This window comes from Callithrix jacchus, chromosome 12, assembly GCF_049354715.1.
Source record: "Callithrix jacchus isolate 240 chromosome 12, calJac240_pri, whole genome shotgun sequence".
In the NCBI taxonomy this organism is placed as follows: Eukaryota; Metazoa; Chordata; class Mammalia; order Primates; family Cebidae; genus Callithrix; species Callithrix jacchus.
Genome location: NC_133513.1, coordinates 22,906,793 through 22,923,335, shown reverse-complemented (window position 1 = coordinate 22,923,335; position 16,543 = coordinate 22,906,793). Strand labels below are relative to the sequence as shown.

The 16,543-nt window shown below is 51.3% G+C and overlaps 1 protein-coding gene across 10 annotated transcripts in view; it reads right to left on the bottom strand.

The window, feature by feature from the left end:
- Positions 1-16,543, bottom strand: part of POLR3E (RNA polymerase III subunit E) — a 34,576-nt gene that overhangs the window by 1,036 nt on the left and 16,997 nt on the right. For 5 of the 10 annotated variants that reach the window (XM_078344874.1, XM_078344875.1, XM_078344869.1 and 2 more), the window contains 13 exons: positions 16,275-16,324; positions 14,837-14,956; positions 13,382-13,467; positions 13,075-13,119; positions 12,908-12,999; positions 10,880-11,000; positions 6,954-7,035; positions 6,621-6,680; positions 6,377-6,534; positions 5,667-5,728; positions 4,668-5,182; positions 3,211-3,288; positions 589-714 (listed from right to left, as the gene is read on the bottom strand). In XM_078344874.1, the coding sequence (XP_078201000.1) occupies positions 589-714; positions 3,211-3,288; positions 4,668-5,182; positions 5,667-5,728; positions 6,377-6,534; positions 6,621-6,680; positions 6,954-7,035; positions 10,880-11,000; positions 12,908-12,999; positions 13,075-13,119; positions 13,382-13,467; positions 14,837-14,956; positions 16,275-16,324 (1,595 nt within the window). The remainder of the gene's footprint in view (positions 1-588; positions 715-3,210; positions 3,289-4,667; positions 5,183-5,666; positions 5,729-6,376; positions 6,535-6,620; positions 6,681-6,953; positions 7,036-10,879; positions 11,001-12,907; positions 13,000-13,074; positions 13,120-13,381; positions 13,468-14,836; positions 14,957-16,274; positions 16,325-16,543) is intronic. The other 5 variants (XM_078344878.1, XM_078344877.1, XM_078344871.1 and 2 more) reach the window with 1 other exon arrangement.

Below are 16,543 nucleotides of genomic sequence, written 5' to 3'. Positions count from 1 at the left end.
AATATGGTATTTGTACTACAGTCAGTTCAGAAAAGCATTATAGGTTGTACATTAGGTGCTTTCATATAGTAAACATGATATTCCTTTTTAAACTAAATTTAAAAATGGATTCTACTGAAAGTAATATATGGCTATGGCAACAATCAAAATAGTCCAAAATTCAAGGGGGAGTGGAGTGAGGATTTTCAGGTAGGCCCTGTCATGTTAGAAGATGCCAACCCACTGCCCAGCTTGTCCAACCCACCTTATTTTGTTATTCTATTTTGTTTTAGCAGCCTGAACCCATGTTTTTTAGTTTTTGTCTCTAGTGGTAAGTAGAAGAGAGGGATGAGAAAGGGGCCTCACTGGCCCAACCAGAAAGAGGAACTAAGCACTCATGGCTATAAACTTTCCCCTGTGACTATACTGTTTGAAGGGGTCAGTCCTCTTGCACATACCCCCTCCCTTCTTCCCACCAATGCCAATCATTGACTGACTGGGGAGGGGTCCCAGGGAAGCCTGATTTCATATACACACGAGTCCTTTCTACAGGCTGTCAGCCCCTTGCAGAGCCTTTGATATTGTTTGTTATGCACAAAACGAATGTACCTTCAGGACTTTATCCACCTCCTGTTTACTGAGATCTTCTCCACACTCTTGAGTCAACCGAGACTGGATCATGTTTCGGCGTACTCGGTAATTTTTGGAAAAAATTTCAAGCAAAACCTGTCGATGCTTTAGTAGCAAAAGCATGTTATTATGGGAAACAGTGATTTAAAAAGAGAACCATCCCCGAACAAGACACCCAAGCCATGCACCTAACTTTGTGTTGCAGTCTCTGATAAAACCCTTACCCAGCACTCCTGATTAAAGATGAGCCAAGTCATCTGTAGAGAACCAGCATGCCAGTGTACAGAAATAAAGGTAGTAATGCTGTGTGTGGAAACTTGAATATAAATAAAAATAAAGGTATATGCCAGCACAACAAAAGAACTGGTGAAAAGACATGAGAGGATGAGTGGCTTAAACATATTTCTGCAGGGGAAAACGCAGGAGTGTATCTGACTTAGCAGGTAAGCTGCCCAGAGATGAGAAGAGTGTGTCAAAACTGGTGTGAAAACGCAAACATGCCATGCATCCATGAAACAGGATGCCATAAAATACATTACACCCCAAAATAAAAATCAAATACAAAAGATTGAATTCACTGTCTAATATCTGTCATAAGAATTCTGAAAAAAAAAAAATTAACAGGATTTTGTAAGAACTCAATTGTCTAGTACAGTAATGACCCACACCAGAGCACATCTGAAATTGCGCTGATATATAGAATAATGAAAACTTCCTCAGTTTAGGATAAAGGAAAGAATATAGGCTAAATTTAAAAGACCAATTCTGAAAACTTAATGGACAACTCTCTTAAAGATGCTTCATGTATTACTGTTTGGGCCTAGAATTTTAAGAGGTAAGTTACAATAGTAACAAATAGTAATACATGAGGGTTAAAAGAAAGCCAGTTTAAGACATGAAAGAATGCAGACAACTCCTCTTTAGAAGCTAAAGCAAGGAAGAAGCAGAGATTCTAGAATTCAGCAACAGACATGGGGAAAAGCCAGTCTCACTGGAGAAGCTTCCAGGGAACTTAGCTTAATTAAGCAAAGTTATCACCCTTGGTATGTGTGTTCAGAATACACGTGTTCAGAACATTAGACAAGTGAAAACAGGAAGCAGTGAATAAGGAAATGCAATCATTGTATATTACTGATACTTGGCCTTAAAATGAACAGATTTTCAATTCATTCCATGACAATGCCATATATAAACAATGATAGCCAATTAAACTAAAAAATAGGTGTAAAGACCAGCCTGGCCAACAATGGTGAGACCCCATCTCTACTAAATATACAAAAATTAGCTGGGTGTGGCGGCACAAGCCTGTAACCCCAGCTACTTGGGTGGCTGATGCATAACAATCGCTTGAACCCAGGAGGTGTGAGCTGAGACGGCACCTCTGCACTCCAGCCTGGATGACAAAGCAAGAGCCAGATGCTGTCTCAAAAAAAAACTGGCATAACTTATCTTTACATCTCTACATTCTCCTAAAATAGTTGAGAGCTAAATCTCATTGACAGTGACAGGCCCATTGCTAATAACAAGCTGGTTTTTTTTAAAAGATGGGACAACTCTTTTAGTGGTATCTTTTGGTGATTTAAATGCCTATGATCCCAGTACTTTGGGAGACCAAGGAAGGAGAACTGCTTGAAGCTAGGAGTTCAAGACTAGCCAGGCCAACATAGACCGTTTCCATTAAAAAAAAGTAGTAATAAAAGTGGTCACCTCTAGGAGTGGCGGTCAGGTCAGGCGGTGCAAGAGCTTTACTATTAACACTTTTTACTTTTACTTTTGTTAGCAGTTGTCAGGGAAAAAGCTTTTGATTTTTAAAAAATCTGCATTTACTTTTTTCCTTTTGGTTATCAAAGTACTTCTGATGCCCTCTGTTCTGGCCAAAAGCACCCAAGCTTGCTCAGGAAAAGACCCAGCTCTTTAGATCCTCACCCTGCCAGCTGGCTCCCCTTAAGAGGCAGCTGGGGACAGAGAGCTCAGCAGGACCTCTGCTCACTCCCTTCTCACACCTTAGGAGCAGGACCTAGACAAGGTCAGACCAACTGGCATTTTTTTATTTTTGTTGAGATGGAGTCTTGCTCTGTCACCAGGTTGGAGTGCAGTGGTGCGATCTCAGCTCACTGCAATCTCCACCTCCCAGGTTCAAGCAATTCTCCTGTCTCAGCCTCCGGAGTAGATGGGTATACGCGCACACCACCACGCCCGGCTAATTGTTTTTGTTTTGTATTTTTAGTAGAGAAGGGATTTCACCATGTTGGCCAGGCTGGTCTCAAACTCCTGACCTCAGGTGATCCGCCTGTCTCTGGCTCCCAAAGTACTGGGATTACAGGCATGAGCCGCTGTGCCCAGCCTGTATTTTTAAAAAGATGATTCTGTTGGAGCTGGGCCATAGACTGGCAACTGGGAACCACTGGTTTAGGTTCAAACTATTGGCATGTACAGCTTATTTTGTAAGAGTACAGACTTGGAACAGAACATTTAAAACCGAGTATGCCAGAAAATCTGAAATGTGTGGTTGCACTTCAGGTCCTCATGTCCCCCAAGGCCTCCAACCCTGCAGGAAACCCCCCGTACTCTTGGGGAAGATGGCAGTGAAGATCACCTCACCTGATCGCTCATATCTCCAGACTCCCAGAGGGCAAACACTTTCTGCTCATCCGGGGAAGCAGCAGTCTGTGGGGGAAACTGACCAAGGCCCAGGTGTGAGTTGCTTGTCTGTCTCTACTTCATAGATCCACTTGCTTGCCTCACCTCTCCCTGTCTGTACCAACCCAGTTCCAGGAACGTGGGTCTACTCCAGCAACCCAGAACAACTTTGCTAATGTCAGGCGGGCACCCTCCCTGGCCTGGCCCAACTCATGAAGAAAGATGAGCGTGTGGAGACCCAGACCCATGTGCTGAGTGGGCAGGAGCCCCAAATCCTGCCAGTACTTCCCGCAGAAGGCCTCACCCAGGGGGCTGCCTGCCAGCAGGGCCAATCCCCTGGGATAGCCTGGGCTCCACAGGGCCTCCTGTCCTAGTTTCATTTCCTCGTATATGGGGATGGGCCTTGGCCTCAGATCATTACGCAAGGCTGCAAGCACTCCTGACCTTGGCAATGCAAACATTAACACTGTCTTAGAGACCACCACAGCCCTACCTCACCCCATTTTGCTGCCAAGTCTGGGCTGAGCCTTGTGGGAAAGCAGTACCAAAAACGCATCCCTCAAGCTGCACCTGGTGTTCTCCATCCTCAGCACAGGGAAACAGGCCCTGGCGCGCAGTCCACTGCTCCCTGTCAAGGCCCCTCCCAGTGACAGAAAAGCTGGGGCAGGGGGCTTGCTACACCATACTCAAGGCCTGGCACTGCAACTGCTGAGAGCACAGTGCTGTGCTAGTCAGCTTGCTTCCGATGCACAGGGAGGCCCCCAGGACCCAGGCCCAAACCGCAACACTGGCGCAGCTGTGGGGAAGCACTCAGCTCATCTTAGGAGAAAGCATTCAAGACTCAGGGCCACTACACTGAGGTCCAGATTCCAGCTCTGCTATCTCCTAGGTAGAGACCTTTAAATGTTCATTTCACTCCTTGGAGCCTCAGTTTCTTCATCTACAGATTGCAAACATCAAATGACCTTAGAAGTCAAATCATTACAAACAATGGCAAAGCTAGTAGGAAAAGGTCACGTGCTCTTGGTCGGGGGTGGGGTGGGGGGGATGAGAAACCAGGCAAGGGACCTGCTTTCACTAGGCCCCCTTCAGACACCATATTTAGCCCCTACCACAGTTCTATGACAAAACCCACCACAATCCCACTTTGAGGATAGAACCCGAGAGAGGCTGACTTGCCTATGTCACATCTAGGTCCACATGAGAGCAGATGCTCACCAGAAACAGCCTCCAGTGTCCCCATGTGGCCTCCCAACAGCTGGTTTCCCCTATTCTCCCCGTCCCCTACAGGCAGGGCTCAGGGCCTTCACCAGCTGAGCAGATATCTCCCCACGGCTCCTTTTTGTGCAGGTGCCCTCCCGAGGAGCTGAGAGCAGCCTCCTTTATCCGACAGGCCTAGCAGTGCGGGCTCTACTTACAGGCACCAGTATCTGCTTGCAACCAGCGGCCAGCACCGTGTCCTGCAGCATGCGGTCCGAGATGCCGCTGAAGAGCGTGTGGCCAGGGGGCAGGCTGGCCAAGTGCAGGTTGAAGAGGCGCTTGAGTTCGCTCAGCGTGAGCACAAACTGTCTCTGAAAGGTGGCCTCCACAAAGGCCCTCAGTTCCCGGGCCATGGGGGTGCTAGCACAGCCCGGGGGTAGATGCCCGTTGAAGCTGTCCGTGCCTGCAGCCCGCCCGGGAGGCAGCCCATTGGCCAGCCTGCTGTGGACGCCACCACTGGGGGAAGTTTCCATGGGCTCCTCCTCCTCGTCATCGTCGTCCTCGCCCTCCTCGCTCACTGGCTCCTCCTTGATCCGCACACCAGGAGGGACCGCAGGCGCCCGCAGCTGCTCCTTCCGCCACTGCAGCTCCCGCTCCAGCAACGCATGGTTCTGCTGGGCCTTGGTTTTGGCTACTTGGATACGCTGGTCCCCAGAGACCAGCCCGGCAGGCCCTGCAAGGAGGGAGGTGGCAATGCTCAGGAGGGCACAGGGATCCAAAGCCAAAGGCTCAGCAGGGGACAGTGGGGCTGAAGCAAGCAGCCCCATCCTGGTCTCATCCCCATCCTTTTTCGGAAATCAGCCACCCATCAGTGGAAGAGTGAGAACTGTCCCCATGTCTCCAAGTGCCAGGGATGGATGCGGAGATGGGTGCCACCAAGTTCCCCCCAGCAGTTCCTCCCGGCTGCTTCTGTTGACCCAATGGGTCTGGCACCCAGAACTGGCCCTGGAATCTGCAAGCCTCCATCCCTGAGGCTTTGCTGCTGGGCAAGTGACTAGCTGTGGTCTGTGGATGGCAGGAAAGGAAGGAGGGTAAGGGGTGAGCGGTGAGAACCCTCCACCCTTTCTAGGTCCCGGCCTGACAAGCTCTAGAACAGCAGCCCTTCCGGAGCCACAGGGTAGAAGCCGGGGCCACCCAGCCCAAAGCCCCTCACACACCTGATTGTGCATCCAGCTTCTTTGGCATGGTTTCCTTTACAAGATTATAGACTTTTTCCAATCTGAAAAGAAGAGTAACCCCATTAACTTTAAACCATGTTCCTACCATCTGCTTCACAAAAGAAACACCCAACGCCTAGGGCCCAGGACGCGCTGGTTACTGACGACAGCGCAGGCTTGGAACTTGGCCAGCTCCACTGGGTCCCCCTTCTGGCAGCATACACCACCCCCATCAGTCTCCTGGCAACGCTCCCCTCACCCCCCCCAGCCCCCAGGCCCCTGCTCTTGCTCCTGAGTTGATCCCGCCTCCATCACATCCCTCTTCCCTGAGCCCTTCAAGCACGACCTCCCTGATGAGCGGGTACTGGCTGTGCGTCCTGCGCTGAAAGGACGGTGGGATCAGCCAGCAAAAATTACGAGTGTGGGGAGAGCATGCTGCCCCCGCGGATCCCCACCTGCCCTTCATGCCCAGATCCAGCCCAGCTGCACTTCCCCCAGATGTGGGGTTTCCAGAGACTGCCCAGACTGGCCCTGACAGTTCTCCCCGCCCCTGGACTCAGGGTTGCTGGAAAGCGCCTGGAATTGCCCCGATGGTGCTCCCCTAGGACGCAGGGTTGCTGGAAACTGCCCGATCTGCCCTGACGGTGCTCCCGTAAGACCTGGGGTTGCCAGGACCACCGCGCTGCCCCTCCATGGCCACAGGCGCTTACTTGGCCTGGATACCCGTCCACAGCATGTGCTGCCGCTGGACCACATCCGGGTGCTTTTTGATGAACTCCCCGTCATAAGGCAGAATGAACTCCCAGCCTTTGTTGATCCTCACCACAGCCATGTGCTCCAGGAAGTCCTTCACGTCCTCGGTGCAGAGCTGGAGGGGAGCGGGCCTGAGGTGAGGCACAGCCAGGCCCCTCCCCCTTAGCAGCAGCCTGGGCCTCAGACCACAAAGACACTTACTTTGGTCACTGTTGCCACCTCCTTCCTAACCACCCAGCGGCTCTGCGTGAACTTCCACATCTGAGGGAGAAGCAGCAGCATATACCAGCAGCAGCCACGGACTGCTCCCACAACTGTCCCCGCAACTCACCTGGCAGGCCTAGGAGCCAGGGCCTGGGGCAGACCTGGGCTCCTGGCCTGGGTTCTTCCCAGCAGTGCGGACTCAGTCCCATCAGCTCTGTGCCTCCCTCCTTTTCTCCTCCATAAAGGAGTCCCAGGTTCCTCTCAGAAACCCGGCATCGCCGCCTCCCTCTCCCACACCCCCCATGGGTCCAGAGAATCCAAGGTACTTACAACGAAGTCTCGGCCCCTGCAGAGCACCTCGGCAGGCACACCGCTGTGAGGGCTGGATGAGTCCTTGGGGTACAGGATGTCACTGCCAATGCAGGTGAGGGTGGTGGGTCAGTCCCTGTCCTGAGCCCCCTTTACCGCTGCCCCTCCAGGCTGAGCCCCAGCCCACGCCTCTTTCCAACGTGAGCTGAGTACTGGTCTGAGCCCCGAGAGCTCCCCTCAGGAGCCACATCTGTGAACACAGACATGAGAAAGAAGCACCCTGCTACCCCACACCCCCCGGCAAGAGTTCTTCCTCTTATTACCCCTCAACCCACCATGCACACTAGCCTCATCTTAAGCCCCTGCACATTGAGGGAGAGGTCATGGGTTCAGAGACAGACAAGGCGAGGAACAGCCTGGGACCTCGGAGCCCAAGACTCTGGAAGACAACTGGTCCCTGTGCGGAACACCAAGAGCAAAGGGGATGAAGCCATCTGCAAGCTCTTGGCCACCTGCTGAAGGGTAGGTATGAACCGAGGCCAGAGGCAGGGGAGACGTGTTATCCCTTCGAGAGAAGAGGCCCAGCACTCAAGGCTCAGGGAACTTCAGGGGAAAGGCCGGGGTCTGACAGCAGGGCACAAGACTCTCTAAGTGTAGCCCTGACCCAGCTCCAGCCGCAGGCCCTGCAGCCCAGGTCAGCCCCAGCCGTGGCACCTGTGTTCTGACTGCCGCTCCCTCTGCTGCAGGCCCTCCCCTTGCCCCTGCTCAGGTCCACCGGGCAGCCAACGGTCACTCATCCTGCAAGGCCACACTCTCTGGGGACAGGGACTCTGCCAACGTGGCTCATTGCTGCCACCACAGTGAAGGTACCTCTTAAGTGTGTGCTGAAGTAACAAGCCTGATCCATGACCTCTGCATTCAGGGAGCTCAACCGTAACAGCCCCATCCTCAGGGGCAGTGTCTGAATGAGAGTCCCGTCCACGGCACAGCAGTCTGGCCACAGTGACTAAAAGAAGGCATGGATTTTGTGTTGTCTCCTCACAGGGACACAAAGGACCCTCACCCAGGGGTCCCTGGCGTGGCAGTGTGGGCAGCAGCAGAGCAGGGCTCAGAGGCACCGGAACAGACAGAATGCCCATTGTCCCTGAGTTCCTACCTTCCAGTCCCCAGGACACGGCGTAACTAAAAGGGACAGCACCTCCAGGGAACACATGCCATACTGGGCGCAGAGCCCAGGGCTGAGCCATGAGGGTTGAGTTCTAACCGGGCTCTGCGGCTGCCTTGCTGCAAGACTTTTGGCAAGTCCCATGCCTCTCTGGGCCAGTGTCCTCAGGTGTGTGACAGTAGGACCCCTCTGGCTTTCATTCTTTCATGGTATAAAAATACACAGGTGGTCCCATGTAACATGTGATCTACCATTGCAAAAGCCTTCCGTGATGAAAACCATGTAACACAGGACAGCCACAAGACGCTGACAAAGCGCCCTGGGCATCAGTGGCGCAGTGCAAGGGCGCCACCACGTGGCCGTAACACAAATATACTCTACAACTATGAGATAAGCCTTTGGCATTGTATTTTTTTTTAAATGAGCAGCATTTCACATTTTGTCACATTGCTCACCCTAAAAAGTGAGTTATTAATGTAGTTTATACTACACCATATCGAATTAATATAATGCAAGCAAACCATAGCCACACTATTTACCACGGGTCTGCATTACTAATATCCAGGCATTTTCCTGGGTACTGGGGACATAAAGGGGGAGTCAAAACAGACATCCTCAATCCTTTGAAACTGACAGTCTAGTGGAGGTGGGAGATGGGTCTAGGGGAAGATTCACAGGAGAAGAGAAACTAAACTACTGAAAGGCGTCAAGCCATACACTCAAGACCTGTGATCCCCAGCAGAGTATGTAAAAAATTCACCCTTGGGGCTGGGCACAGTGGCTCACACCTGTAATCCCAGCACTTTGGGAGGTCGAGGTGGGTGGGTCACCTGAGGTCAGGAGTTCAAGACCAGCCTGGCCAACATGGTGAAACCTCATCTCTACTAAAAATACAAAAATTAGCTGGGTGTGGTGGGGCAGGGGTGCCTGTAATCCCAGCTACTCAGGAGGCTGAGGCAGGAGAATCACCTGAACCTGGGAGGCGGATGTTGCAGTTTGTGTCACTGCCCTCCAGCCTGGAACGAGATTCAGTCTCAAAAAAAAAAAATTTACCCTTGGACACATCTGAATAAACCCATAGAAAGCCAAAAACAAAGAGGAATTCCCAAAAGCAGCCAGAGGAAAACAAAGGTAGACTGCCTTCAAAGGAGTAAAAACAAAACTGCCAAGAGAAGCAATTAAATCAGAATACAACAAAACCCTATCAATGCGTGGAAAGAAAAATCACCTCCAACCTAGAATTATAGAACAAAGGTGAAATAGACCTTTCCAAATACACACAAACCAAGGAAATGCATCATCAACAAACCCACATTCAAAGAAATACTACAGCATTCTTTAGACAGAAGGAAATGATCCCAGATAGAAGAAACTCAGAGATGCAGAAAGGAATGATAACTGAATTATAGACATGTGAGTAAAGCTCATTAACTGACTGAATACAGTAATGTCTTATGGGGTTGAAAATATACAGAATTAAAATCTATATGGCCAGGTGAGGTGGTCCACGCCTGTAATCCCAGCACTTTGGAAGGCTAAGGCAGCATCACCTGAGGTCAGAAGTTGGAGACCAGCCTGGTCAACACAGCAAAACCCCTACCTCTACTAAAAATATAAAAATTAGCTGGGCGTGGTGGTGGGCACCTGTAAACCCAGCTACTTGGAAGGCTGAGGCAGGAGAACTGCTTGAGCCTGGAAGGCGGAGGTTGCAGTGAGCCGAGATGGCACCATTGGCACTCCAACCTGGGCGACAAGAGTGAGACCCTGTCTCAAAAGAAATTAAAAAAACAAAAAAATAAATAAAACACACCAATCATGTGCTCTCTTCAGTAGCACATATACTAAAATTGGAACGATAGAGAAGATTGGCAAATTAAAAATACACACACACACACCCCAATCCAGGAGCATATAAGTAGAAAGGAGGAGAGACATGAAATACTCTGATCTCTGAATAGTTTGGAACAGAGTGAAAAGCAGCAATTAACATTAAAATGCGTTAAGGCATGAATGCAAACTAAAAACTGGAGGGTAATCAATATATGCGCCTTCCAAGTTAGCAGAAAAAAAAAAACAGAAATGAATCCAGCAGATGGTAAGAATGATATAAAAATCCAGTGTAGGCAGGACAAAGGGTATATCGGGTGATTATAATGAAGAACATTCTATTGTATATTTTCATATAGCTAGAAAAATGAAGTTTGAATGTGCTCGACACAAAGAAATGAGAAATGTTTGAGGTGATATGTTAATTGCCCTAATTTGATCATGATATAATATACATGTATTGAGATTTCACACTGCCCCCCATAAATATGTACATTCTGTGTCAATTTAAAAAAAACATTTAAATGCAATGTAGGTAGGACAAATAGCACTGTAGATTTAAACCCAAAGCACCAGTAACTGCATCAAATTTAAAAGGACCAAATGTTCCCATTAAGAGAATACAGCATAGGCCGGGCACAGTGGCTCACGCCTATAATCTCTACACTTTGGGAGGCTGCGGTGGGTGGATCACTTGAGATGAAGATTTGAGACCAGCCTGGCCAACATAGTGAAATCCTGTCTCTACTAAAAATACAAAAACTAGATGGGCACAGTGGGGTGCACCTGTAATCCCAACTACTCAGGAGGCTGAGGCAGGAGAATCGCTTGAACCTTGGAGGCAGAGGTTGCAGTGAGCCAAGATCGCGCCACTGCACTCCAGCCTGGGCAACAGGAGCAAAATTCTGCCTTAAGAAAAAACAAAAAAACAAACAAACAAAAAACCACAACTCACCTCTTCACCACCCAGTTCCCTTGGACCAACATCGCCACCTTCTGGATGCCCCGCAGAACAGCCACGGAATCGATGGAGGGGCCCAGGAGGCTCATCAAGTTGGCAAAAGGCATGACCTTCACTGAGGAGGAAGCAGAAGACATCAGACAAAGAAGAGGGGCCGGCCCTTCCTTCCCCTTCACCAGGAGTCTGTATAGCTTCAGGCTCACGTTAATACCCCCAGAATGTGGTAACTAACAGTAATGACACCCATCACAGCCCTCAGCTGACACTCACAGGCTGCTCACTGCAGGCTCCGCAGGCACTGGGCACCTCATGGAATCCTTCTGAGCATTCTATGAGGACGTGCCCCTTGAGCAAGACAACCCTTGAGGGGTTCGACAGAGGAGGAAGGGTCTATTACTACTCACACCTAGAAAGGCTCCATAACTCACCCATGATCTCTTGGCTAGAAAGTGGCAGAGCTGGGAAGTGAACCCAGGCCACCTGGTTTCAGTTGGCACCCACAATCATTGCGCTTTGCTGACCTCAACTCCCTCCAAGTGAGCCATGGACAGGGCCCAGGGAAAGCCCAAAATTTAGAAGGGCGCAGTGGCTCACGCCTGCCATCACAGCACTTTGGGAGGCCAAGGCAGGCGGATCACTTGAGGCCAGCAGTTTGAGACTAGCCTGGCCAACAAGGCAAAACCCCATCTCTACTAAAAGTACAAAAATTAGTGGGGCGTGGTGGCGCACCTTTAGTTCTAGCCACTCAGAGGCTGAGGCATGAGAACTGCTTGAACCCAGAAGGTGGAGGTTGCAACGAGCAGAAATTGTGTCACTGCACCCCAGCCTGAGCAAGACTGTCTTTAAAAAAAAAAAAAAGCCCAAAGTCCTCTGCAAGAAGGCAACCTGCAGTCCCGGGCATATCAGGGAGCTCCCCTCTCTCTCCTTCAACTCCCAAGAGTTCATGGTGGTATCTCAAAGGAGGAGCCCAGGTTCTGGGGCTCCATGATGAGCTCAGGGCTGAGGTCTGCTGTTCACCAGCCATAGGCACCCTGAAGATTTTGGCCCTCAGAGTCCTTTGAGAAAAGGAAACCAGTCCCTCTAGTGCCGGGTCTGGTGAGGGTACCTAGAAGCAGTACCAGTGAAGACAGTCATGAAAATGACCCTTGTTTAGCCAGCGCAGTGGTGCCTGTTTACAGTCCCAGCCACTCAGGAGGCTGAGCAGGAGGATCACCTACCCGAAGGAGTTACACAGCAAAACCCTATGTCTCTTAAAAAAAAAACAAAACAAAAAACAAAGAAGCTGGGCACGGTGGCTCACACCTGTAATCCCAGCACTTTGGGAGGCTGAGGCGGATGGATCATGAGGTCAAGAGATCGAGACCATCCTGGTCAACAAGGTGAAACTCTGTCTCTACTAAAAATACAAAAATTAGCTGGGCATGGTGGTGTGCACCTGTAGTCGCAGCTACTCAGGAGGCTGAGGCAGGAGAATTGCTTGAACCCAGGAGGCGGAGGTTTCAGTGAGCTGAGATTGCTCCATTGAACTCCAGTCTGGGTAACAACAGCGAAACTCCGTCTCAAAAATAAATAAATAAATAAAAATAAAAAGCCCCTAGTCCACAATGACATACAGGGCTCTGTGCTAAGCCCTTTACAAGCCTCCTCTCTGAGAGTCCTCACATTGACCCCAGGAACTATCATTAGTCTCTTTTCACAGAAAAACAAAGCCTCAGAAAGGTCAGTGATCTGCCCAAATGCATGGCAGGCAAGTGGCGAGGATGGCACAGGAACCCTGAGCCTGCCTGCGGAAGCCGGCTGCACTGCCGTCCTGCATTCACGGGACCCCGAGACCACCTGCGGAAGCCGGCTGCACCGCCGTCCTGCATTATCTTTTTAGACAAGGATGCAGCTGCAAAGCCAGGCAGCCTGTGGCCAGCAGGGACCTCTGGCCTTGCCCCTTGGTCCTCACTGTACCACAGAGTCCATTCCTCAGGTGCCACTAGGACAGGGGCCCCAGGAGGACAGAAGGTGGGCACCCACCGTTCTTCATCAGGATCTTGATCTGATCAGCCAGGGGCAGCGTGCGCAGCTGGGCCATGGACAGGACATTGCTGGGGGCCACAGGCTTATCTCTGGGGAAAGCAGAGGGGGCGGGTTAGAGGCAGCGAATTCAAAAAGGGAGAGAGCATCCCTCCGCTTCTACTCACTTCTCCTCCTCCTGGCTGGGCGGCATCAGCATCAACAGGTACTCACTGCAGGGATAGGGCAGGGGCAGAGGCTCAGGGCCGACCCAGGCTGGACCCTCCTCAGACAGCCCACCACTGCCCTCCCCCAGAAGCCCCAAGCCCCTGCAGAAAAGGGAAACATCTCTTTCCCGGCCCACCCCCTTGGTCTCCTCCAGGGGACAATGGGCTCCACCCTGCTGCTAGAGGAGGATCCACACCGAAGGGAACACCCCAACCCCGGGGCCCCTGGGCTGGCATCCAGCTTACATGCTGGCCTAGCCCTTCCCACCTGGGTGACTTGACAAGCTCTGTGTTCTCCACCCCACTCGAGCCTGGGCATAGCAGGTACTGGCGCTCGTGCTCAGAGCGGCTGTCCTGTTGGAGGAGAGGAGGGTGTGAAAGAGCCTCAGCCGATGGCCCTGGTCTGGGCCCCCTTCCCAAGGTCTCCCCTGCCTTCCACTCCATGGGCAGTCATACGACCACGTCCAACCTCCTAAGCATGGCACCCAAGGCCTCTGATGTGGCCTCAGCCACCCATCTTCCTGGCCTTATGACATGCCCAGCCCCAACCCCAAGCCTTGGTGCCCTGTCTGTAACACAGGTACATCACTGGCAATGACAAAATGATGGCTACCGTTCACTGAGCACCTAGGATGTGCTGGACTCTGTTCCACTGGGTGTAAATACACTAACTCATCCCATTCTCAAAATAACTCGGCAAGGTAGGTACTATGATTACTACTCTCATCTTATAAATTAGAAAACTTAAGCTCAGAGAGGTCAGGTAACATGCCCAAGGTCATAAAGCAGGAAACTGCAATGTTCCAAGGTTTGACCCTGAGTCTTAAGGGTCTGTCAACACAAATCTCTTCCAGGAAGGTTCCAGAGGTTCCCCACCCCAGAAAACACTGGGAGCCTGGTCCATGGTATCTTTGGAAGCTTCCCTCACTTGATACATAGTTTCAAGGGTTAGGTTCTAAAGTCAATGCACCAGGGCCAGGTGGCCATGGCTCATGCCTGTAATCCCAGCATTTTGGGAGCCTGAGGCAGGCAGATCACTTGAAGTCAGGAGTTCAAGACCAGAATGGCCAACATGGTGAAACCCCATCTCTACTAAAAATAAAAAATAAAAAAATTAGCTGGTGTAGTGGCGGTGCCTGTAGTCCTAGCTACCTGGGAGGCTGAGGCAGGAGAACTGCTTGAACCCAGGATGCAGAGAATGCAGTGAGCGGAGATTGAGCCACTAAACCCCAGCCAGGGTGTCAGAACGAGACTGTCTCAAAACAAAACAAAACAATAAAGTCAGTGCACCAGATGAAAATTGAATATAGTAAAAAATCCTCCTGGGCAGGCGTGCCAGGAGCTTTGGGGCAGACAACAGATGACCAACTTTCTAGGGCAGCACCAGAGAACATGTCTGGCCTGCGTTCAGGACCTGGGCACAGGAAAAATATGTAACCAGACACCAGTCCCGCTGCCAGCCCAGCAAGAGGCCCACACCTGGGGCCAAACCCCACCCAGGGAACCTCGGATTCGAATCTTTTTCTCTTGCTCCCCTGGGGTCCACGCTAAATGGCTTGGCTGGAATGAAGTGGAAACTGCCCACAGGACTAAATCATCTCTTTGTGGCTAGGACTCATGAATGTGACTTAAGTTCAAGGTGAGACATGGAGGCCACATCCTGCCCCTCTGGGCACGGGGTGTCCCCCCCAGGGCTCCATGAGGCCCGCTCACCCTCGCTCACCTTCAGGCCATAGTAATGCAGGTGTACCCAGGCCTCTTCCGCATGCTTCTTCTGCAGGAACTCATAGGACTGCACGCGGCGCTGGCGGGCCTGCTCTGACTCGGGCCGGGAGAACCGCACCTAGGGTGGCAAGGGGAAGAACTCATGCCCTCAGGCCTGTGACCCTTCCTGGGCTGCCATCTCGGCCTCTGCCAGGAGACCAGAGAACTCTGTATCGAGGTTTTCCCCGCCCCCCTTCCTTTCCTGGCACAGGTCGTTTAAATTCCGTTCCAACTGCGTCCCTCCCAGAGCTGTCTGCACACGTTGGGGAGTGGCTTATACTTGGTCGCGCCTGCCCAGCCCACAGGTTTGAGGGGGATTACAAAGTCCCAGGCACGAGAGCTGGCAGAGTCCTTACAGCATGCAGGCCCAAGGACGCCTTTTCTAAAAAGGGCTGCATGTCCCCCAGAGCCGAAAGGAGTTTCTAAAGTCCTACGAAGCTACTGAGAGAAGAGGGTGAGCTCTCTGAGCCACCGCCGTGTCAGTTACACCAGTGTTCCCCAGTCCTCAAGGACATCCGAACACTCACCGCTCTTTAGCCAGGCTTGTATATGATCATTCCATGTGTAGCATTTTTTTTTTGGTACTACTCATTTTAATCTAAATATGCTTAAATAGGGAAAACTTTACAAACCATAAATGGAACGTTAAGGTTCTTTGAAAAATCCTTAAAATTCAGGAATAACTATTAAAACAAAAACTATTCATCTGTGCTGCATAAAGAGGATAGAATTACAGTTAATTGACTTTGGCTCGTTAAGATACAGGTTTCAGGCCAGGTGCGGTGGCTCACGCCTATAATCCCAGCACTTTGGGAGGCTGAGGCGGGTGGATCATGAGGTCAAGAGATCGACACCATCCTGGTCAACAAGGTGATACCCTGTCTCTACAAAAATACAAAAATTAGCTGGGCATGGTGGTGCGCGCCTGTAATCCCAGCTACTCGGGAGGCTGAGGCAGGAGAATTGCTTGAACCCAGGAGGCGGAGGTTGTGGTGAGCCGAGATAGTGCCATTGCACTCCAGTCTGGGTAACAACAGGGAAACTCCGTCTCAAAAAAAAAAAAAAAAAAAAAAAGAAAAAAAGATACAGGTTTCATGGCAGAGCTGGCCTGTGGGTCCTCGGAGCTCCTGGCCCCAGCTTCCTGCTCCCAGGTGATTCCAGCCGAGCCTCAGGGACCCATCTCCTGCATCCAGCCAGGGCTCTGTCTTATGTGCAGCTGGGAAACTCAGGATGTTCCATTAAGGCACCCAGCAAGAAGGCTCAAAAGCATGGACCCTGTTTGTTCCACCTGTTTCCCTCGAGGACCCGCTACCCCTTGGTCTCGGGGCTGCTGAGTTACTAAACTGGTCCTGCTGCCACCCAGGTAGCACCCACCTCCCCCAGGGGCCAGGGCTCACCGTGATCTGCTTAACATCGTCTTCCGCCTCATCCTGTGAAGAGTCCCCTGCTGCAAGAGAGACAAGCCACTGCCTGCAGTCCTGGGGAGCGCCCACCTCCCTTCTCTCAACCCCACCCTCAAGGGTGCTGGGAATTCTCCTCCAAGAGGGAGCTGCCTAGGCCGGAGGTTCTCAAGTGGGGACACTTTTGCCTCGTCTCCCAGAGACACTGGGCAATGTGTGGAGACGTTTTTGTTTGTGACGACTGTGGGGTGGGTGCTTCTGGCATC